This window comes from Bemisia tabaci, chromosome 5 (genome assembly GCF_918797505.1).
Source record: "Bemisia tabaci chromosome 5, PGI_BMITA_v3".
Classification (NCBI taxonomy): domain Eukaryota; kingdom Metazoa; phylum Arthropoda; class Insecta; order Hemiptera; family Aleyrodidae; genus Bemisia; species Bemisia tabaci.
Window position 1 is genome coordinate 11,024,604 of NC_092797.1, and position 23,454 is coordinate 11,048,057.

General features: G+C 37.8%; 1 protein-coding gene across 7 annotated transcripts in view; it reads left to right on the forward strand.

The window, feature by feature from the left end:
* LOC109042188 (adiponectin receptor protein) overlaps positions 1–19,840 on the forward strand; it is a 96,745-nt gene extending 76,905 nt beyond the window's left edge. For all 7 annotated transcript variants that reach the window (XM_072300278.1, XM_072300274.1, XM_072300275.1 and 4 more), the window contains 5 exons: positions 7,537–7,819; positions 11,173–11,353; positions 12,828–13,015; positions 14,648–14,841; positions 17,320–19,840. In XM_072300278.1, the coding sequence (XP_072156379.1) occupies positions 7,537–7,819; positions 11,173–11,353; positions 12,828–13,015; positions 14,648–14,841; positions 17,320–17,448 (975 nt within the window). In that variant the 3' untranslated portion in view covers positions 17,449–19,840. The remainder of the gene's footprint in view (positions 1–7,536; positions 7,820–11,172; positions 11,354–12,827; positions 13,016–14,647; positions 14,842–17,319) is intronic.
* The last annotated feature ends 3,614 nt before the right edge of the window (positions 19,841–23,454 follow it).

The following is a 23,454-nucleotide window of genomic DNA, read 5'->3' on the forward strand; positions in this document are numbered from 1 at the left end:
CGTAACCGAGCCTCATGCCGCGCCAAGGAAGAACGCCGTATGAGCTATCAGGAGTTGCCAAATTTCCTTCGTCAAATCATGAATCCTCAGGAAAATTAGTGAATATTCTTCTTCGGATTTTTCATATGATTCCTTTCCTAATTTGATCTAAAAAGTCTGAAAATTTCAAGGAAAAATATTCATAACTTCCTTCAAAAATAAGTATTTTCTGAGAGGAAATCCGGCAACATTCGAATACTCTTACGGCGGTTTTACTTATTGTTAGCTTCGGATCACCTCTCGGTTGTTGTTACGTTGTTTTCATGGTGAAACGGAGTAGCGTGGAAGTATTACAGTGCCGAGGCGTGAATGACCGATTATCGATATTTCCTCATTTGAAGCTATATGGTAAAGAGTCGATTAATGAGGTGTTCGTTGCGAACACCTAGTTTATCGATCCTTTCCCATAGGTTTAAATGGTAGATCAATCGATGTATCGCCAAGCACGCCACGCCACGCCACGCCACTGGGAAGTAATAATGCTACTTTATGGGTAGCATCGCGGTTAACTTAGTCGCTTGGATCGACTCTTGCCGCGGTCAAATGATCTCGTAACACAATCCCGCAGGCCCTAGACTAGTCGAAAGTTGCAGACAACCATATCAGGCATCATTACCGTCAAGCAATTGGTGGCAACGTTGCCATACGTTCTTTTTATGCCAAATTGCAATCCTAAGGGGTCTCATGAAATGACCTTGGAACGGAGAAAAACGAGTTTAAAGTTTCCTCCGTCCTTACGGCAGCCGGCTATAAGAATTCCCATGGTATTTTGAAACGCAGCTCCTATTCTGCCGTGCTAAGGAAGAACGCCGTATGAACCTTTAGGCGTTGCCAAATTTCCCTAGGTAGATCACGAATTTCCGGGAAAATTTTTAAATATTTTTCCTCCAATTTTATATATAATTTTGTTCGCAATTTTACTTAGATTCCCTGAAAATTTCAAGGAATAATAGCCATAGCTTTCTTCAAAAATTAACGTTTTATCGAAGGAAATTTGGCAACTCACGAATTTCCATACGGCGCTTTTCCTTAGCACGGCAGTATTGGCAATTTTCATCAGGGCAATGGGGGGGGGGGGGGGGGGGGTGTTTACGACGCGTACCTGTTCCCGGAAGAGAGCTTGAGTTCTAGAGTCTGCCGTGCCAAGGAAGAACACCGTATGAACCTTTAAGCGTTGCTGAATTTCCTTAGGTAAATCACAAATTTTCGGGAAAAGTAAATGTTTTACGGGTTTTACTTCCCATTTTATATATAATTTTGTTCGCAGTTTTACCTAAATTTCCTGAGAAAAATATCCATAGCTTTCTTCAAAAACAAACGTTTTGTCGAGGGAAAGTAGGCAACTCTCGAATGTTCACACGGCGTTCTTCCCTAGCACGGCAGTAGTGCAGGGTGTCTACAAGTCCGGAATTACCGGAAAGTCCGGAAGTAGTACTGATTTTCTAAGGGAGATCCGGTCCGGAAGTACTGAAAAAGTGCGGAAAATGTCCGGAATTTTTTCCATTTTTGTCGCAATTTGAGCGGGAAATTCAAATTTTTGAAATTTTCCAAAATTCGTCAATCAGAGGCACTGAAAAAGTACTGAATTTTTCTGTCGAGAAGGTACATAATTTCTCGGGAATGTACTGTAAAAGTACTGTGAAAGTACTGATTTTTGGTCAGCCTGCTTTAGTAGACACCCTGTACTGCCGTGATAGCGAAGAGAGCCGTGAGTGCAAAATTTTCGAAATCGAGTTTTCTTCAAAATTCGTCTACATTCTTTTAGATGAAATTACTAAGACAGCTTAAACAGCAAAATTCATCCTAATTTAATGAAAACGAGACGTATGTAAAAGCCGTAGGTGCACAAAAAATGACACAGTTTTTTTTCAAGACAGCCGTAGATCCATGAGAGCCAATGAAAATAGTGCTTTCAAGAGGAATGCCGCCCTCATCTGCCGATTTCTAACCTGAAAATGTGTTTGTTGTGCGTCCAAAACGCAACTACGAAAGCATGCAGAAGATAGCACTTACGGCTGTCTTGCCTAACAATAACCTAGCATGAAAATGAAAAATACCCTTTTTATGTAATGGAAATAAAATCAATCGATTTTTAATCATCCATACGATTTCTAGGAGTCTTCCGGACGATTAGTGGCAATTTGACAAAGAACGGAGGCTTCTTTCAATAAAACGATCTTGTCAGAAGCTTCTGAGCCCGTTTCCTTAAAACTTCATTTTTGCACTTACGGCTCTCTTCGCTATCACGGCAGTATAGTGATGTCATCCTATGAAGGGCCGTTTGTAACTAAAGATACGAATGTTGGCAATGATGTAACATATGAAATATTCAAAATATATATGAAATTTTGAAATATATATACGAAACTGTCGCAATATATAAGAAATGTGTCAATATTTAGTAAATCGACTCCAAAATATATGGCGAAAATCGTGCAATATATAAGAAATGTGTCAATATATAAGAAATCGACTTCACAATATATATGGCGAAATTCGTGCGATATACAGGGTGATCCATAAGTCCTTTCCATCCCCTCTAAATTTTTACCTAATTGAGGCAAAGATTTGAAACTTGGGGGATGTTCTTAGGTCAAAGGGAGCTACTTTCTGGCCCCTAAAATTTTCCGAGGAACCCTTAGGGCAGGGACCCTGAGCAAGTTTCTTGAGTCCGACTCAAATAATGGACTCGCGCCGTCGCCGTAAAGTTTTGCACGGATAGGAGTGTGTCGTTGTGCGAAACTCAGAGCACGGGTCACCGTGAGCTCCCCCGCTGACCGAAATCGTTGCACTTGAGCCAGTGGCCGCCACCTTACCTGCTCAGGTCCTGTGCGGGAGCCGAGTTTCATCAGCTAACGACTCTGTCGACCCGCTGAGCAAGTTTCAACCGACTCGAAACTTGCTCAGCGGCTCCGCCGAAAATTAGGGAAAATGCACATTTTGGCAGCGCGGCGAGCGCGGCACCTTCCACCGTAGGGGTGTGCGGACTAAGGGAGGGGAATCTGCACGGCGATTTCGGCTAGAAATTCACCGTAGTCCTTGCTCCTTTCTCATTTGGTTTCTTGCCGTTGCGTCGAGGATTGAGGCATTAGGGTGCGGCTTATTTGTATTCCAAACAAAAAGTTAAAGTTCAGCTACCCGGTTTCCAATAGGTGCCAATTCATAAGGAAATAATTCCTGTAAAGTTTCAGACCGATTGGAGCGTTTTTAGAACTTCCGCCGGCGACGTTCTTACAAAAAAATCGGGATTTCAACTTTCGCCACTGAATAGTCAGCCATGTCTAATTCTACATTCATTCGGGAGTTGAAAGTTAAAAATTTACATCCCAAAAGTCCTCCGATCTGCCGTAAAAAAAAATCGCAAAAACTCGCTATACCAAGTCGATATCCCCACTCGTTGACTTTATAAATCAATTCCATGAGTGCAATGTGAAAATCAATATGCTTTAGTCATGATGCATTTATTTTTTCGTGAATCAGTAACTAATTTTAATCCCAAAAAACTATAAATTTTCCGTATAAAATCGAAAAAATCGACGTAACAAATCGGAATATCGACAATGTAAGTCGGCAATCACATACCTCGTTTGCGGTGTCTGAAAATCTCCACCTCTACGTCATTTTTTTAAAGGAGAACCAATTGACATCATTCCTTGAAGTTTTTGCAGAATTTTCTTCGCACGGAGAGAAAAAATCACGGAAGTTTTAAAGAATCGCCGTTGAGTAGTTCTCTGTTAAAAAATGAAGTATGATAGGACGTCGCAAACCGAGTTATGTGATTGCCGACTTATCTACACCGTCGATATGTCGACTCCCTAACGTGAAAATTCAATTCTACGTGTAAAAATACGTACGTATCGATATGTTGATTGAGACATCCGTGAATAACGATTAAATGCCCTCGTCATCAATTCTGGAAAACGGCAAAAGTTAGATGGGATTTTAGCCTCTTTGACCCTCTCCCCTCGTAACTCGGACCAATTTTTTTTGAAATTTTGCCACAATTTTTGCTCTCCTAGATAATGGAATTGCTTGTAACATTCTGAGCCAAATGATTTTCAATTGTGATATATGTTTCTCATTTTTTCCTTCCTTTCATTTTTTGCGTTGAAATCCGAGTTTTTTTTTTATCTCTTCGGATTTCGAACTGTAACTTTTCTTCTGTTCGGCCGATTTTTAGGAATGAGGCCTCTTTTTATTCGTATTTTAACGGAAAGTAAGGAAACACTTGCTAAATACATGCGTGACAATTTTTTTGAAAATTTGGTGGATCTCAGCGTGACAGTGAAATGGGTAATCGAGCGAAAGTAATTAGGTCTGACTGCGGCGAGGGTATCCTTTTGTTCTTCAGCTGGGAAGGCACGCGGCGATCCGAGCCACGAATCACGATCCCTGGGTTTGTGCCTACCTGTGCACTGTTTGGCCTCATAGGGTGGTTGATTTCTGTATGGGCCACGGTTAGCGCATGGTCTAATGAGTCTCGAGGCTCATCACAGATTGCACTTACGGGTGTCCGAGAAATACGAGTTCGAAGTTTTGTAATTACATGGATCCTTACGGCAGGAAAAAAGTTCATACTTTTTGATGCTTAAAAATTGGAATTTGGGAGCAAATTTTTTACAGGATATGACTCAAAACTAGTTTTACTTGATATCATCAATATCTCAAATTTTTTTAAAAAAAAAAAAAAAAAAAAAAAAAAAAAAAAAAAAAAAAAAAAAAAAAAAAAAAAAAACTGCACTAACGCGCCTTTTACTCCAATCTCATTTCAGGTGATTCGTGAGCTAGCGTGTGATATGTCGCATCTATTGCGTGAAACATGTCAGCAGAATTTTCATTTTTACCTACAGAAGGACGATAGCCCCTCCGCGTAAGCTTACAAATCATTTTCAACTGAGAAATTGGTGAAATTCTAAAAAATAAAGTCAGGATTCTTTATAGGAAAAACCTCGCATCCAATTACTGAATCGAATGGTAGGATTTTCCCATAAAGGTCCCTGCTCTCATTTCTCTGAATTTTGCCATTATATTTGTTGAGAATGATTCCTGAAGCACTTGCGTAGGGGCTTTTGTCCCTCTTTTCGTAAGAGAGTCAACATCTTCGGAGCTTTTCAATTGGCTCAATCGAAGCGGCACATCGCACGTCAGTTCGACCACGCCAGAATCCGAGATAAATCAGTTTAACATGCGTTAAAAACAAGTTTGGTCTCGGGAATAAAAATTTTGCCTGAAAAATGACCTGAAAGATGAACGTAACACTTTGAGGTGGCTGCAGCCAGACGACTTCCCGACGGAAGCCGAACGTATGAAAGATACTATAGCATCAGATTCATTAGTAATTACATAATCCATGAGAAAAGCCAAATGATGGTCTGGCAAAATCAAAGCCAGCGGCGGCGACAAGGCACGGTCCGCATGGTGCTCCTGTCGCGGTGTCGGACGCCGCGCTACCTGCCCGATCGCGATCGCGATCGGCGATCGGTTGACTCGATCGGGGTTGAGGGTTGGGGAAATTTACGGTGTTGCCATTCGGGCGCATTAAATAACCATTAGTGACGAGTTGCCGTAGAGCAAGTTTTTGCGTCGGGAAAACCTGCTCAGAGAGTTTATTTCTAGCCGCGGCCGAAATTGGCTCACTCTCTGTGCAGCCACCTAGTCCCGGGGCCTTACCTGCTCCTCAATTCGCACACATCTAAGTTGAGCACATTTCGTTGCGCCTGCGGCCGGCCGTAAGCGGCGCGTCTTGAAATTAACTTGCTCAGGCACTGGACCTGAGCGTTCATTTGAGCAAGTTTCAATAAACTCAGGGTCCCTGCCTTAGGGGGGAGGGGGGATGGAAACCAATTATTTTTTCAATTGAGAAGACCCCTTTTGTTGTACCTTGTTCGAAAGAGCATCAAAAAAGGAAACTTTTCGGGTGAACCAGAAGTCAATATCTCAAACCGTTTCAAAATGGCGTTCGGTTAAAATTCAAGATGGCCGAAAATTGACACCGATTGTTTGTCAATGGATTTGCGCGAAAATCGGTATCTACGGGTATATTGATAGGAGAAAAATGAATTTGAAGTTAGATTTTCTAAAAAAACAACAAATTTCCAAAATGGCCGAAAATTCAGAAACTTGGGAGTTAGGGTTATTTTGGCATGAGATTAACAAATCTGAAGTTAGATTTCTAAAGAAAAAAAAAATTCCAAGAAGGCCGATTTTTTTTTTTTTTTTTTTTTTTTAGAAATCTAACTTCAAATTCATTTTTCTCCTATCAATATACCCGTAGATACCGATTTTTGCGCAAATCCATTGACAAACAATCGGTGTCAATTTTCGGCCATCTTGAATTTTAACCGAACGCCATTTTGAAACGGTTTGAGATATTGACTTCTGGTTCACCCGAAAAGTTTCCTTTTTTGATGCTCTTTCGAACAAGGTACAACAAAAGGGGTCTTCTCAATTGAAAAAATAATTGGTTTCCATCCCCCCTCCCCCCTAAGGGTTCCCCGGAAAATTTTAGGGGGCCAGAAAGTAGCTCCCTTTGACCTAAGAACATCCCCCAAGTTTCAAATCTTTGCCTCAATTAGATAAAAATTTAGAGGGGATGGAAAGGACTTATGGATCACCCTGTATATCGCACGAATTTCGCCATATATATTGTGAAGTCGATTTCTTATATATTGACACATTTCTTATATATTGCACGATTTTCGCCATATATTTTGGAGTCGATTTACTAAATATTGACACATTTCTTATATATTGCGACAGTTTCGTATATATATTTCAAAATTTCATATATATTTTGAATATTTCATATGTTACTTTGTTGTTTCATTGTTTCATATTTTACTTTCTTGCCCTAAAATCTATGCTACACGTATCAAAATTCGAAGTTCCCTCCCTCTTAATATGCACCCTTTGTGTTCAGATAGTCCAATGGTAGTAACAGAAATTTTAAAACTCTTCAAGAAACTAAATTTAAAAATTTAAAATTTCCTAGTCCCCGACGTAAATAGCCTAGATGCTGATCGTCGTTAAATAAAATTAACTAACTAACATTTCTTATGTATTGCCAACATTCGTATCTTTAGTTACAATATATAAAGTACAATATATAAGTACAATATATAAAGTAGCTCCCTTTAACCTAAGAACATCCCCCAAGTTTCAAATCTTTGCCTCAATTAGGTAAAAATTTAGAGGGGATGGAAAGGACTTATGGATTACCCTGTATATCGCACGAATTTCGCCATATATATTGTGAAGTCGATTTCTTGTATATTGCACGATTTTCGCCACATATTTTGGAGTCGATTTCCTAAATATTGACACATTTCTTGTATATTGCGACAATTTCGTATATATATTTCAAAATTTCATATATATCTTGAATATTTCATATATTACACATATATTGCCAACATTCGTATCTTTAGTTACAAACGGCCCTTCATGGTCATCCGAAGCGGGGACGGGGACTCACCGGTTGCTGTTCTTGGGTTTCAGATGCTCCAGAGCGGAGTGGGCGAGGTAGGCGACAACATCGACAGCACGGAAGATCGGGCGCAGAACGAGAACATGAGCTACAAGGCATGGTCCTGCAAGGCGGCGAAGGCCGCCTGGACCGCCTCGTGGAACGTCTGCCACTTCCACCACCTGCCCCAGTGGCTCCAGGACAACGATTTCCTCCACTCCGGCCACCGGCCACCCCTCAACTCCTTCAACGCTTGTTTCAAGTCCATCTTCAGAATCCACACCGAGACGGGGAATATCTGGACCCATCTCTTGGGTAAGCGCACAAGAAAAGAAGGTATAGAGAAAAAAAAGGAGGGGGTTTGCATCTTGAGTCCCTTTACAGGGTGGCATGAAACGTAAGAAAGAAATGAAAGATTGGAAATTTCAGTGAAATATTTCATGAAATTTCACGAGCCTGTGAAATATTTCATATTTTTCAAGGGCTAGAGTACCTATGCAACCCGCACTTAAACACACAAAAATGGAAGAAAGTCCCAATTTTTAAATTTTGCAAAACATGAAAACGAACCGGTATTTTTCAATATATGTCATAAATTTCTGAAATTTCATGAAATATTTCACGTGAAATTTCAAGAATTTATTTTTCATGAAATTTTGCCTCCCAGTCCCTTTATACTGAGAGTCAAGACAATGTGAATTCATTTCTGATTGGTTCCCGTATTTTAGGCCTTCACAGTGTCACAAACGGGAATAAAAATTACAGTTTCACCGATTGCAAAGATTATAATCTGGAATGGACCGGGGAATTACGGGTTCAGCAAGGAACAAACGGAATGAGGGAAGGAACGAAGAAAGGAATTCGAGAATGGGTCGATCAAAGATTACGAAAAACGTTCAATTTCTGTAATCTTTATTCCCGTTTGTGACTCCATGAGGGGTGTTGTCTTGACTCTCAGTATAAAGGGACTCTATTTGCATCTTGAGGTTTGTTTACCCTGTGACGTAGGTCGGTACAACCTGGCTAGCGAAATCCGGAATTCGAAGTATGAAAAACGAACCATAATGTCCCATTTTTTGGCTTAAATCAACTCATGATACAATTTCAAGCACTATTTATGGAATGACTCTTTTCCGTAAATTACACCATTCTCGAGAAAATCGATGATAAAAGTCGCTGTACCGACCTACGTCATCAAAAAAATCCAAGATGCCCGAAATGCAAACACGTCCTTTTTTTTCTCTATGAAAAGGAGGACGGAAATCCAAGGAGGGCTATTGATAACGCCCATGTTTCGGCCCATCCCTGCTGAATTTCCCGAACTCTATGAATTTTCTCTCATTGAAGGCATCGAAGGTCTCTAGTTTACGGAATGCATCAGGATTTGGTCATTTTTGGTCTCCCCTCGGGTCTAATATAGGCCCAAATCTGGGTCTGATTCTCAAGCTGATTTCTGTGAAAAATACGGGTTTTGCGAATTTGCGGTCGAGTGCAGTGTTCGAAACTCACAGGCGCCAAGTGCGCCTAAAAAATCGGCGTAAACTTGCAAAAATTGCCATATTACCGGGCTACCCTAGTAGCAGAACAAATTTTTGTTTTTCTAAAAAAAGTAAAAAAAAAAACATATCTGTTATCTAAATGATCGTTTTATATAAAAAACGTGTAATGCTTATATAAAAAAAAATCAAAGTTCAGACCTGACTGTAATATATGAAAAAATGATAAAGGCTAGATAAGGTAATTTTTTTTACACACACATTTTTTATTTTTTTATACAACGCATGCATACGAAAGTTAAAAGTGAACGTTTTTATGTAACGATTATATAAAAAAATAGGTCATCATTTTCGTGAGCTTCTCGCGAATTAGAAGAATTTTTAGTGTGTTCGCGAAAAGCTCACGAAAATTATAACATTTTTTTATATAATGGTCACATAAAAATGTTCACTTTTAACACTTTTGTATGCATGCATTATATAAAAAAATTAACTTTCGTACATAATATTTATCTTTTTCTTCTGTGGTTCTGCTACTAGGGTTTTGGTCTCATTTTGCGTCTAATACTGGCCTAGAAACGGATCTAAGGGCTGATTTCTTCGAAAAATGAGGATTTTTGTGCACTCGACCAGTGTTCGAAACTCACCTTTGAGTTTTAGGAGCCATGTGACGCACAAAGCCCGATTTTTAGGCGCCATTGAAGATTTTTTAGGGGCCAAATTGACTTTTTGCCTATATATTACGGCGTATGTAATGAAAAGTTAGATGCAAGAAGTTTCCGCAACAGAACTAGTAAGTAGCTATAACTTGGGGAAGACAAAAGCGCAAAGGATGAAATCGTGAAGAATAGAAAAGGCTTTCACTTGTAGTGTTGAAAATTTCGAATGATCACCTTATATGAAAATTCAGATTTTTAGGGGGCAATTTTTAGGGGCCACGTTGGCGCAGAGCCTTCATTTTTTAGGCGCCACGGCCGATTTTTTAGGCGCACTTGGCGCCTGTGAGTTTCGAACACTGCTCTGTGGAGAATAGGCGTCGCAGAGCGCCCTAGCGCGCCGTAAAAGCGGCTCATACATACACATGATATAGACCTTCAATGAGCAAAAACTTGAAGAGGACATTCAGCCAGGGTATGGGCCCAAAACCGGTCCTTAGGTATGGAGACGCCTCCTTTGCTCGACATTTTGGAAATTTTTATCAAATTCGGACATTGTTTTAAGTGCACGTGTTTGCTTCAAAATTTTTGAAATTCATTCGACATTTTGTCGTCGTTTCCTGGATAAAGGAACGTAACTCCATCCCGAGGTCGCAAAATTGACTCAAGCAACTCAATGGTTTACAAGAATTTACCCGCGTGATTTTCGTTAAAAGTTTTTATACTTATTGCATGAGATCAGAAGAAAAATCAATGAAATTTGCAGTTAGAAGTGCCTGAGATTCACCTCGTAACAAATGCAATTTACGCAGGGACTTTTGGCAACAACGAAATCTGGTTATGTTCTTTTGTGAGGGTAACGACTCTTGTAATCTTAGAAATTTACTTGAATTTCCTTTGAAATGTTTAACTCAAGTGAAATTTGATAGCATTTTTCTGAATGTACGTGAAACGTTTTCAAATTGAATTTGTCCGAATTAACGTGAGGTTTATCTTTTTAATTTTTCTTTTATGTGATATATTGAAGTTGTTATTTACGAGAAAAACTAATTTTTTTAAATATTCGAAATTACTACCAGCGTATTTTCATGACAAAACCAAAGAGTTACTTAGTTTCAAAAAGCACTTCCAAGAGAAGAACAATCTCATTTAAATTTGATCAATTAGAGGCAGGCAGTCGTGACTAGGCCATGTCTTTAGGTGGACTTCACCCAGTCAGCGAACGTGGACCATCTTGCATGCCTTTTTTGCCTTTTTTCCTTCTTTTCTTTTTTAGATAAACCATATCTGTTGCCAAAAATATTGTTTCAAATGGGTCCAGATTGTGGCGGTACCAAGACCGGTTTCTCCGTCATTTCAAGAAAAACAAATCCAGAAAAATGACTAGGAGCTTAACTCATTCAGTACTTCGAGGAAAATGAATTATAAAAAATAAGACCTTCTGACTCACTCTATCCATTCAATTGCTTTCTCGATAATTCAATTTTATTCTAATGATTATTATTCTATGTTGCAGGTTGCATTGCATTTATGGGTACTATGACTTATTTCTTAACAAGGCCGCCTTATGAAACAAAGCCTGATGATAAGATTGTTTTTAGTATGTATTTTATTGGCGCCATCATTTGTTTAGGTTGTTCATTTGCTTTTCACACTCTCCATTGTCACTCAGAAAACATTGGAAAACTTTTTAGCAAGTGAGTATTTTTTATTATTTTCACCTATGTCTTCTCTTTCTATAGGTTTGTCTACCAATTTCAACAATCAGCCCGCAGTATTCAATGTATATCAGTGCTTTTTGTATCATGGTAAACGTTAAAATCAGCCGGATATGGATGGTTTGTTAGTTAAGCATTTATTGTAAAATTTTTCTCATTTTCAGTGACTTGCTTTGTATAAAAACAATCAAGTTCATTCATGAAAATTGTGTGACTTTCCAAAACACACAGTAATGTATCCTATGAAATTCTGAAAAATGAATTGAAAAAAAGCAGATACCTATCTCGCAAAATTTTTTCTCAAAATTCCATTTTCCGGGAAAAGTTCCTCTTTTAATTCCCCTTCGTAAACGTTTTAATGAGATGGGCACAACTGTATGCCGTTCACAGTAATGGTGAAATAGGCGGTTTATGACAAAAATAGTTGTGAGATATGCATAGCGTCAGTCGCTTGTAAATTTATAATGTAATCCATTTATTCATGACAGCTGTACAGTGTACAACTATCTCAATTTAAAGATAGAAAACTTAAGAAAAGGGGTTGCATCTACGCAAGATATCATATGAGGACTTATATGTTACAATAGCGAATGTCGAGTTTTCACATTGTGAGGAAATCGCGTTTGAAGTTTTCGAAGCTTTGCACTTTGCCGCCCGTAGAAACGAGAGGATTCTTGTAAAGATTTTCATGAAGAGCAACTCTTCCTGTAAAAAACACACGTTTTACGATCTATGTAAGTGAAAAATTGAAGGAGTAACAGCGATTTGAAAAAAGTGTGACATCCACTATTTTTATTGAAAACACTTTTTTATGCATGAAACAATGTTTTCAGTAAGGGTAAGGCTGGTGAAACGACTGAAATGAACCAAAAGTATGTTAATGCTGAGTCATTTAATCGAATTGAACAAAAAACTAAACCCTCTGTAACTCCTACATCAAAAATAAGGAGCAAATTATAAAATCAGGTAAAAATTAATCAATTCTAGCAAAACGGTCCCGATACGTATCATTTGAATGTCAGCTGCAGCCTATGGCCGGTGCGTGGGCAGTTATCACAAGTGCATTAGAATTTCCGCGATGTCCTGCCGCGCCGGCCGGGGAGAACACTGAGAACAGTGGATTCTCATATCCACTGTTTTTACAAATAACATGGTTTTCAGATCATATCTCGCCGAAAACTTACGTTGGAAGTCTGACACTTTGCACAGGCATTCTTAAGGGCTCCAGAATTCGAAAAAAGCGTTCGCCTTAAAAATGGCGGATGTCAGAGACCGCTATTGTTACATATATGTCCTCATATACGAAGTAAAATTATACCCCATTCTCCTCAAAGAGAGACATGTGTAATATTTTTTCCCCGCAATACTTCCAAGCATTACACAGTGAAACTTCATTTTTTCTCAGATATTTCATTCATCATTTTAAGCAATGACAAATGTTACTCTGTTTTAGATTGGACTATTGTGGTATTGCCATCTTAATTATGGGCTCTTTTGTTCCTTGGCTGTACTATGGATTCTACTGTCATTTCTATCCGAAAATTATCTACATGTCCATGGTGATGGCCCTCGGTATTATGGCAATGATCGTCTCTCTAGGCGATAAGTTTAGTTCACCAAGTTTAAGGAGCGTTAGGGCAGGTATGCTTTCATTAAGTTTTCCTATCCTTCTTTGAACCATTCAATCAGAACATTGTTTTTATTTTCGCATCAAAAATAGGGAAGATGCAGGTTTTCTTGTTGTATTGTATCAGTCAAAAATTGACACTACTAAGTTTGATAGTACAGATTGGTTTCAACATACAGACAAAAAGTATTAAATGGTTGTCTTGGTAAAATTAACCCTTTTCTGAGATAAAATCAAAACTTACGAAGAATACCCTACAGTTAATTCAATGATAGGTACATTCATATTTTACTTAAAGAGCACAAATTGTTTATCTTTCGCTCTTATCTGTAATGACCTGTGACTCTGATAAAGCCCCTTCAAAAATAAATCTCTCAATCAGAAATAATTTAAAAACTCGCTGAAAGTATACGCCAGAAACTACGGTAAGAAGAGAACTAATAAGAAAAAATGAATCATAACAGAATGGACCGCTAGGCAAGGTGCAAATTAAAGCATTTTTATTCATGTTACCTGACCTACATTTCACATACAACATGATTCGCACACTAAAAATTGCTAAAATTATCTCCTTTGCAAAATGCCTTTACCAAATTGTGATTTTATGCATAACTTTACAACCCTTCGATATTAAGCTCCGCAGTGCTCTTTCCTGGCATGTGGCGAATTTTCTCTCATAAGTACAGGCCTCTATCGATTCACACTGAAACTTTGCGCTGAGCTATGTTAATTTTTGTGTTTTCTTTTATTTGGCAAAAAAGCTCATAGATAATTACGAAAAGTCCAAGAAGTGAAAAATCCTAAGATCAGTGAAAATCTGAAAAGTCAAGGACGAAGGAAGGGAAATTTTGAAAGAACCCAATCTGATGTATCAGTCCAAAGACATAAAGACGTAGCACTCGTATCTAAAAGCAAAGAGAAGAGGTGAAGCGGCCCTGGCGCTGTGTGCTTGTGTGAGTGTACAAGTGAGTGCAGGAATCGATGCGTGGCAAATGGAAATTCGATTTGAATATGTCCTCTTGAATTTTTCACATTTCTTGTCCTAAACTCATTTTGAATACCTAAAACGAAAAAATCAATTATGTTAGAACGATGAATTTTATGATACACCTGCCTTGGCTTGGTAGCAAGCAGGAATCTCAGATCAAGGTAATTTTTCTGTTGGCTATGGGGACCACACTGGTTCAAGCAGACTGTTACAATCCAAGATAAGCGTTCCCCCTGCAGTGAGATTAATAAGTTGATGACGGACAATCAGCCTTCAAAAATATTCTGAAGTTTAAAAAAATATGTGGGTAAGTGATTTGAGCAAAAATCAACCTAGAGCAATTTGGTTGCACAATTTTATTCCGTTCCCACTTTTTATTTAAATTTCAAACTTGTTCCAATATTATCATCAATCTTCTAGCCAACAGGAGAAGTGGCTTCATTTTTTGCTCGAAGCGCTCCGTTGTATTGTCTGAAATAAAAATGTCCAGAATGATCTGAAACTTGAAATTAGTCCTTCCTTCAGTTTTTGTCCCTCAATGGCCTGTTTAACATTTGTAGCTACCTCCTCATGTTACCCTTGTGCTAATCATTCCATCTTCCTTTTTTCTAATCATTCTCTTCTTTCTTCTTTTTCTAATCAATTGCGGTTTTTTCAGGAGTTTTCGCTGCTTTTGGGTTAAGCGGAATAATTCCTGCAATTCATTATGGTTACACTGAGGGATGGTTCAACAAAGTTGCTCAAGCCTACCTTGGTTGGTTGTTATTGATGGGTGTTCTTTACATCCTTGGTGCTTTATTTTACGCGATGCGTGTGCCTGAAAGGTTTTTCCCAGGGAAATGTGATATTTGGGTAAGTGTCTGATCATTTTACATCACCAAGTCTTACTAAGTCTTTGCCCATCGGCTTTAAGCGATAATTCTGAGCTGCCAGTTGACTCGACAGTAGGGCTGTGCGAATATGGTTTTTCTGATGTCGAATCGAATCGAATCGAATATTTTAAAAAAGTTTCGAATTCGAATCAAACCGAATCGAATATTATTAGTTTTTACCTATTTTTGACCAAAACCAACCTCTGTGTTGGTTGAAGTAAAAATTGAATAAATAATTTTTTTCTTTCTAACTTTCAAGTTTTGATTAAAGAAATTACTATTATGGATAATCAATTCATTTAATTATCAAATGGTTTTGCGAATATTTTGATTTGCTGGGGAAAGAAAAGAAGGGAGAGAAAATTGTTTCCTTTCAGGACGACCAATTAATTGAACTATCGTGGAACTGCAAAACTGCTTCTTACTGTCCGAAAATTCGTTTTATTCAGTTTTACTCCACATCAATGCTGATCTCGTAAAGACAGTCTAGGAACAATGTTAAGACCGGGGTGCCTCGCGGGGCGGAGAAGGATAGGTTATGGAGGTTAGTACATTCACCCATTTGTACGCCATGTTGATGACGTATTAGGTGGAACTCAAGTGGCGCGAATTTTGAATTGATCCGTCTTAAGCGAGTGCCGTGCGCTGCATGAACCAATGAGACGTTGGCCTTTGTTTACCCAACCTCAAAACAAGTAGTTTGAACTGCGCGCCGTATCGAGTTCTTACTAGAACGTCATCAATATGGCCGGATGTACGAATATTAGGTCTTTTTTTTTTTTTTTTTTTTTTTTTAAAATCAAGTTATTTTATTACGGTTATTTACAGGGAGGAACTATGGTGGACAGGCCATAGCCCGAAAGTCTTTGATACATACGAAAATGAAACCTATCTGTTTTATTTACATTATTTTTATTTGTTTCCCCCCTTGTGTTTAATTCCCTTTATACAGGGTCTTAATTATAATGTGGGTCTTGAAGTCTCCCCTTACTTCAGATTGTACTATGTTTTCTGGATCGCCTCGGCATCACCATTGATTGGTATTTCTTCGAGGGAGGAAGGGTTGGTTACTGCTCTTTCTTGCTGGTCTTCTTTCAGAATTATTTGCTTTTGGATTAAAGTGTGGTCTTTTTTATTGGATATTCGAAGTTTAGTCAATGTTTTCGAATAATTCGCTTATTTCGGGTTTCTAGGTTCGAGTTCGAATCGAATATCGGAAAAATTATTCGAACTCGAATATTCGAGATTTTCGAATATTCGTACAGCCCTACTTGACAGTGATATTGACGATTTTTCAATGCCTTCACAATAGATCGCCAGGAACCATTATCCAATAAAAAATCTATAATTCCCTGTTCAGAGAAAGGAGAAGATCGTTTCATCTCTCTGGGGAAAGAAGATGAATTTCTGTTTTTAAAAGTGAATATTCCAAGCATTTGTCCTCTTTTTATTAGCAGGGAAAAATTATTCATGCCAGAGGCAAGTCTGGAAATAAACTTCTGGATGTGATATTAACTTGCGCTTTTAACATTAGTTCAAGAAAGATTGTAAACTTGAAAGAGGCATGGGTCTTCATCCCACCAGTAAGGGTGCTGGTATTTATAACTGGTTTTGCAAACACCTAGGGCCTCTTTCGCTGCAGAGTGGATAAATCTTTGATGAATTGATATTGCTCTTCCGTGGTACCCAAGAGTCCATCCCCCAACTTCTCTCTAAGCGTCTCCGATACAGAGCCTTGACACTGGGGTGCTCCAAACTTTCGATGTTATACCATACTTCATGATTTTGCGTTCCCTGTCTCTGCTTTTGCTCAGGCATTGGCTCTTTATCCTTAATCCCTTTAACAGGAAACGCGATATCTGCTCGGAGGAAATGATGGTCACTGCCGCAAGAGAGTCCCCTGCACACTCTAACTTGCTGCAATTCCAGCTCAGTAGCGTGCTTCAGAAATCAGAACTAAATTTTATAAAGGAACTCCAAAATATTTCAGTGGAAAACTGAGGACTAGGCAGGTGTTATAAAAATACTTGAATCCATTGTTTTCAAAATTGAGCAGGTCCATTCCTCGATGAGTTTTAGTCAGCGTGTCCTTTTATACAAGCCAAGGCTCAGCAAAAATGTGCTTGTTCCCTTTTGAAAACAACTGATTCACTTCCTGAGAGCTCTACTGACAACTTACTTGGTTCCCTATTATTGGAGGGTAGCAACTGGTTGTAGACATCCAGAACCCAGCTCAGTTTTTTCAGACACCCCAGTCGGCAGGCTTCTACTGTTTCATCAACCCACATCTACCTTTAGAGTTGATCTCCACATTTGAGATTGAACGCAGTTTTGTTCAGCATACAATTTTGAAGAGAAATACAATTTTCTGCTTGACTTTTTACAGGATCCATATTTCTGTGCTTATTGTGTTCATTTTTTTATTGAACAAATTAAAACGAAGACTTTCTTGTTTCAGTTCCAAAGCCATCAGATATTCCATGTTTTAGTGATAGCGGCTGCCTTTGTGCATTACCACGGAGTCTCAGAAATGGCTGTGTATAGAACAACGATGGGAGAATGCAGAGCTCAGTCTGCAATTTACTGACAAATCTAATCCTCAGAATTTTCTCCTGTTCAATCTTCCATTTTAGATGTTATTATTTCAGTTTTTTCTGTTTGATTCCCTCACGTTTAGTTAGGCCTTAATCATGAAATGAAGGTTAAAATTTTGCTTTTTTTTTTAGTCCCATAAGAAACCCTTAAGTCTTTTTTTTTTATTTTTAAAGTAATTTATTTATTTATTCCATTTTCAATATGTTTTACTGTCATACGATTGATAATTGAATTGGTTTCTTGCAGATGTGAAGAGGTTAAGTCCATTGCTCTGTTCAAAAGTTGTGAATGTTATTTTATCCCGTTACCGGTAAATTGTCAGAAAATATGTCCATATATTTCTGTGATTTTTACAATCAGCATTTATGCAAGGAACCAATTGAATTAACCCCCATTCATCTTTTTTCAACTAGCGCCATCTATCACACATATTCAAACAACCTCTATTTATATTTGCCTTGAAAAGGGTGGGACTTTGGGTCAAAAATTAGAGAGTACATAGTTCTCCATGGATCAATAACAGACAAATCACGTGTACATACTCGTGATGCAGAAGTTAAATCAATGTTTGAATTTTTATTCTTGGTCTATCATAGCTTCTGCTTCTTTTATTATTTCTAGAGCATCTGTGGTCCCTGAAATCCTCACCCCTCACATTAATCACATAAGAAAATTATTAAAATATTTTAGAAGTGTAAAAAATTAAGAATACTTAACTTTAAATGGTTTTCTAGCTTTCATCCTGGAACGTAGGCCTCTTTCTTAATAGTTTTTGCGTAAATTTCGGTTTTACAGACTCCAATGGCATGGTGTGCTTTGCATTATATTGATTGATCTGCCATTTAAAGCTATGAAAAAGGATTGATGAAGAGAGTGTTTGCAACACACACCTTAATAATCACTTCTTTACCACAGCTTCAAATGGGGAATATTGATAAACGGGCATTCACACCTTGCCACCGACAGGGACATTTGTAATGTTAATGTTGTTGTTTCCCTAATCAAATATTTCCAAATTTTGACGGTTTCAGTGAAAATGTTTATCTCATAAATCTCTGAAAAGTGCTGTTCATTTCTACAAAAGTGTTTTCTGAATGGTTAAAATTCAAATTTAAAATTTTTCCGCAACCATTGGAAATTGGCCTTGGTTCCAAAACTTGAGGTGGTTTTTTGTTGTTGATAATCTGTAGAGTCTATAGTGAAATTTTTATCTTAAATGCACTAATTTTTAGTCCAATAACAATTATTCTTACGTTTCTCTGCTTGAATATTCTCTCACAATATGATATGATAATTCTCTAAGAATCAATAAAGTTTACTCTTGCCAGAGTGGAATGAAATTTAAAAAATACTATTAAAACTCAGCTGATCAACTACAAACATCCACCTATTGTATTTCAACTTCTAATATGTGTTAGGTGTAATATGTAGGAACCTATTTTCTCTTTAATTTTTCCTTCAAAAATTTTGCAACTTGGTTAGTGTCTATTTTTTTATCTCATGCTTTATACTTTGTCTTAGTTATCATATCCTTTTCATTAATATTTCCATGTTCTGTTCCTGCTACTCTCTACTATTGAAAAAAGTTATTTTATTGAAGTTAATATACTGCATGTATCAATTATGATAGCAGATTCTGAATAATCTTTATATATTTTATCAATGATATCTGGAAGCTTTGTTCATATACTGTAGAGGTTTTCCCCCTATTAGTTCTCTGATAGCTACCTATCTATCTTTGCAGTGATCAAATTAAAAAGTAGTGTATTTCCCTCGGGAAATACAGGAAAAATGACTATCAGTCGACTATCAGCATTTTAACATAGGATTTACATATTTCCCTCTCTCCCAATCAGTACAAGATTTAAACCAGTTTTATGGTGACTCGTAAAGATTTAGTCTAATCATTTTTTCTCTGTCTCCCTAACTTTCTTTGACACGCTAATGTCAACGACTGTCACTTAATAATCAAGTCAATATCGTAAATTTGATAATAAATAACATTTTGCAGGAACAGAATGTGTAGCCTACAACTGAGAGGCTTTTTTGTTCTGTATACATTATGAAAGAATTGGTGTAACGCAAGAATAAAACATAAAAGCAAAAAAGAAGCCTTTAAACTGTCGATTAAATTATAGATTATCTCTCAGCACTGAATTCTAGAATGTAATTCTGAATTCAGAGCGTTTAAAGTCTGATTGTTTAGGTATTACTGTACAAATTATTCCTAAATATTTAATTTTAGTTGAGTAGAACCGCTTCAAACCTTAATGCTATATCTCTTCGCATCAAACTTTGCGAGCATTTTGTTTGTATCTACCGTCTGTTGATGCGCTCATTTTAAAATGAATCAAATTTTATTAAAAGTAATTACTGAAACCAAATATTCTTTCTCTTTTATAATTTCCCTCTGGATTTGACTGCTTTGACAATTAAGCGTTCAATTGATACCTTTATAATTATCTAATATCGCAGATCCGTTTATTTTACCAGTGTACTGTGGAAGAATAACATTGATGCGTTTAAGCATCCAAATTTGGCTGCTGCTCAAATTTTATGAAAGTAAATGAAGTAAAATTTCAATAGAATCTTAATTTTGGATTGTCTAAAACAAATATCATGAGTTAAATTTTGAAGTTTCTTCATTATTTTTTTCATAATTGTTAAGGGTTGCGTATGCAGCCCCTGAGGAGCATTAAAATTTCATGGGGAATGTCTCTCTTTGCCGAAATGAAATTTCATTTCGCACCTCTGCTGCTACAAAGCATACAATATTTTAGCAGGAAAGTTAGTTTGTGATTCGTGGCTGTTCTCAAATTATGTCTGGCACTTTGGGGAGGAGGTGCAAAGGTCAACCAAAAAGTGTCTTGCCAAGAGGAAGGAGGGATCAAAGGACCTCATTCCCATAATGAGTGTATGAGGTCCTTTGTTCGTAATTTCATCTGTGTCTGAAAATTCCGAGGAAAAATATCTATAACTTTCTTCTGAAGTTGTTATTTTTTGAGAGGAAATTTGGTAATGATTGCCTATGTCACACTATCAAAACTAGCCATAAAAATATCAAGGTCAGGTGTTGTGATTGGCTAATTTGATGACTTGGACCAACCACGGCAGTTGACCTTGACATTTTGATGGAGTATTTTGATAGTGTGACACATGCTATTCGAATACTCATACAGGGTTTTTCCTAAGCGCAGAAGTTTAGACGTTTTATGCAGAAAGGTCGTTGAAGAAGAAACAGTTTTAAATGAGAATCTGTTTGTTACCGCGATACATCATAGAAATGAAGTGTGAAGCAACGGCAAAAAATAAAAAATAAAAATTTAAAAAAAAAAAAAAAAAAGCCTTCAGCGAATTGAATAGGCACACCGCGCTCCTAGGAGGTCGAATAGTGGTATCCCACCCAATATCATATTTTTCATCAGTACGTTAAAAAACAAAAACAAACAACTAAAACAAACTTCACTGCAAAACAAAGAACAAGCATTTGAGTTAAGTTTTTGATTGACTTAGCAAATTAAGAATAGACAATTCTTATAGAGAACTTCATATTCAATTTGAACAGACTTTAGTTTAAGGAGTGCGAGAATGTTAAAATGAAGAAGATATAAATCGCTTTTTTTCACTGGGCTTTTGCATATCTCTCAAGTGCCCACCGTATCTTAAGTCAGATTTTAATGTGGGAGCTTTGGAATCATTAATTTTTTGAGGTCCACTCCTGTAAGAGCTTTTTTTAAGGTAATTTTTTAGGTAATGGTTTTTAGTGCTATTTTTCGAGATCTGAATCCAACGCCTTTCTCTGCATGCCCAATACTGCCGTGCTAAGGAAAAACACTGTATGAACATTCGAGAGTTGCCAAATTTCCTTCGATAAAATTCTTATTTTTGAGGAAAAATAGGGAGGAAAATATTCATAAGTTTTAAAGGCAATTCGCATTTTATTAAAGGAAATTTGGCAACTCCTGAGGGTTCATACAGCGATTTTCCTTAGCACGGCAGAATAGGAAAGAACTGTTCCCTCAACAAATGCGGGAGTTTGTCATCTTATAGCGTTGTTTAGTAAAAATAATATACTGTCTAAAGTGCCGTGCTAAGAAAGAACGCCGTATGAACCTTCAGGCGTTGTCAAATTTTCTTCGATAAAACACAAATTCCCTGGTAAAATTATGAATATTTTTCTTCCAATTTTTGAGGGAATATTCTTTGTATTTTGATCTGAAGTCCCTGAAAATTCAAGGAAAAATATTCATAATTTTTCTCATAAATAAACATTTTATCGGAGGAAATTTGGCAACTCTCGAATGTTCACACGGCGTTCTTCCTTAGCACGGCAGTAAAGGAAAAAGGAGTAATCGAAATCATCAGGCCATGTGAATCGGACCTCGAGCAAGGCAAGACTTTATATGCATAACAACCTCTGGTCTAACTCAAAAATTGAAGGCGCAATAAGGACGTGCGCAACCTCCTTTTGTGTCGATCAGAGAGATAGAAACTGGACTGAGTTCATCAAAAAGGAACCAACCCACATTAAGTTGAAACTGGAAAAAAGAGGTTGGGAGTTTAATTCCTGAGTAAGGCTCAATGAAGAATATAAACTTTAACCCCTCTTTTCGCAAACTATTTTCTTTCCTCGACTTTCAGTTTTCAGCACGAGAACATACATAATACAGCTAGTGGAACTCAAATACATTCTCACCTCAATGATTTCGAAAATGTGGGTTGGTTCCTATCCGATAAACTCGGTCCAGTTAACCATCAACGTGACTTAGTGAAGTACCTAAAAGTCGAATTCGTAGGTCAAAGGCATTTGTCCCCGGATGATGGTTGAGTAAATAAAATTCGCCTCATGATGACTGATAAACATCGGGGCAAGCACCTGTTTTTGCAAATTTAGTTAGGATTGCTCAACCAGTTGCTCAACTATTTTGTCATCTAAGGATTAAAAAAGAGCCAATATGCTATACATTTTAACCATGTTTATTTTAGGTATTAAATCATGCCGAAGCTTTTCAAACCGCCAGGGTTCATCTTCAGAGCGAAAATTTATAAACAAAAAAAAATATCTCATTTCCTGCGAGTATAGTAATTTCTAATTTTGTCGTCTTTCGGTGATACAAGAGACGGCACCTTTAATTAGTCGAGTTAAGAGAGGAACCAAACACGCGATTTGTCCCGGAGCGGCGCGGCGCAGAGAGCAATGATGTCGAGAACTTTAGATTAAAAGAAGAAGCCCTCGATGCGGCGGTCTGCATGTAACATATTAGCGCCTACAAGACTGTATGAATACTTCACGCATTGCGTCAAACACAGTGCGGTCAGCAACGGTCGGCGTGAAACGCATAGCGCCTACAAGACTGCATGAATACTTCACGCATTGCGTCAAAAATAGTGCGGTCAGCAGCGGCGTGAAACGCATAGCGCCTACAAGACTGTAGGGATACTGCAAGCCTTGCGCCAAACACAATGCGGTCAGCGCGGCGCGGCGCACAGTGTGTCAAAACCCCAATCTAGCTGCTCAAAACCCCCCTTATATCAAGTCAACAAATGGTGTTATTTATGGTCAGAGTGGGTCCATAGGCACCCACTGGTTACGCATCTATCATGATTATCACAAAAATAAATTTTTTGGCCGCTAAAATGATAGGGATTACAGCCGGTAAACGTCCAACCTCAATCTCGCCATCAGGAGTGGTGCCACTGTATTGCTTTTTTTTTAGAGTACCTACTTCGTGGCGAAAAAGGGTCATTTCTGGATGAAACGAGATGCCAAAGGCCAGAGAAAGGAAATATGACCGCTGATTTCTCCAAAATCATTAGTTAAGTATTATAATTGCTCATTGAAAACAGTGCCCAAGACCGTTTACTTTTCCTAGCTTTAATAGAGCCGCAAAAGCGCGGAACTACACGGAACACCATGAAACTTATATGAGAGTGTTCAGAAAACTATCTAGATTTGAAATATCTTTAGTTTTACTGCGACCTTCCGCGACCTTGAGAG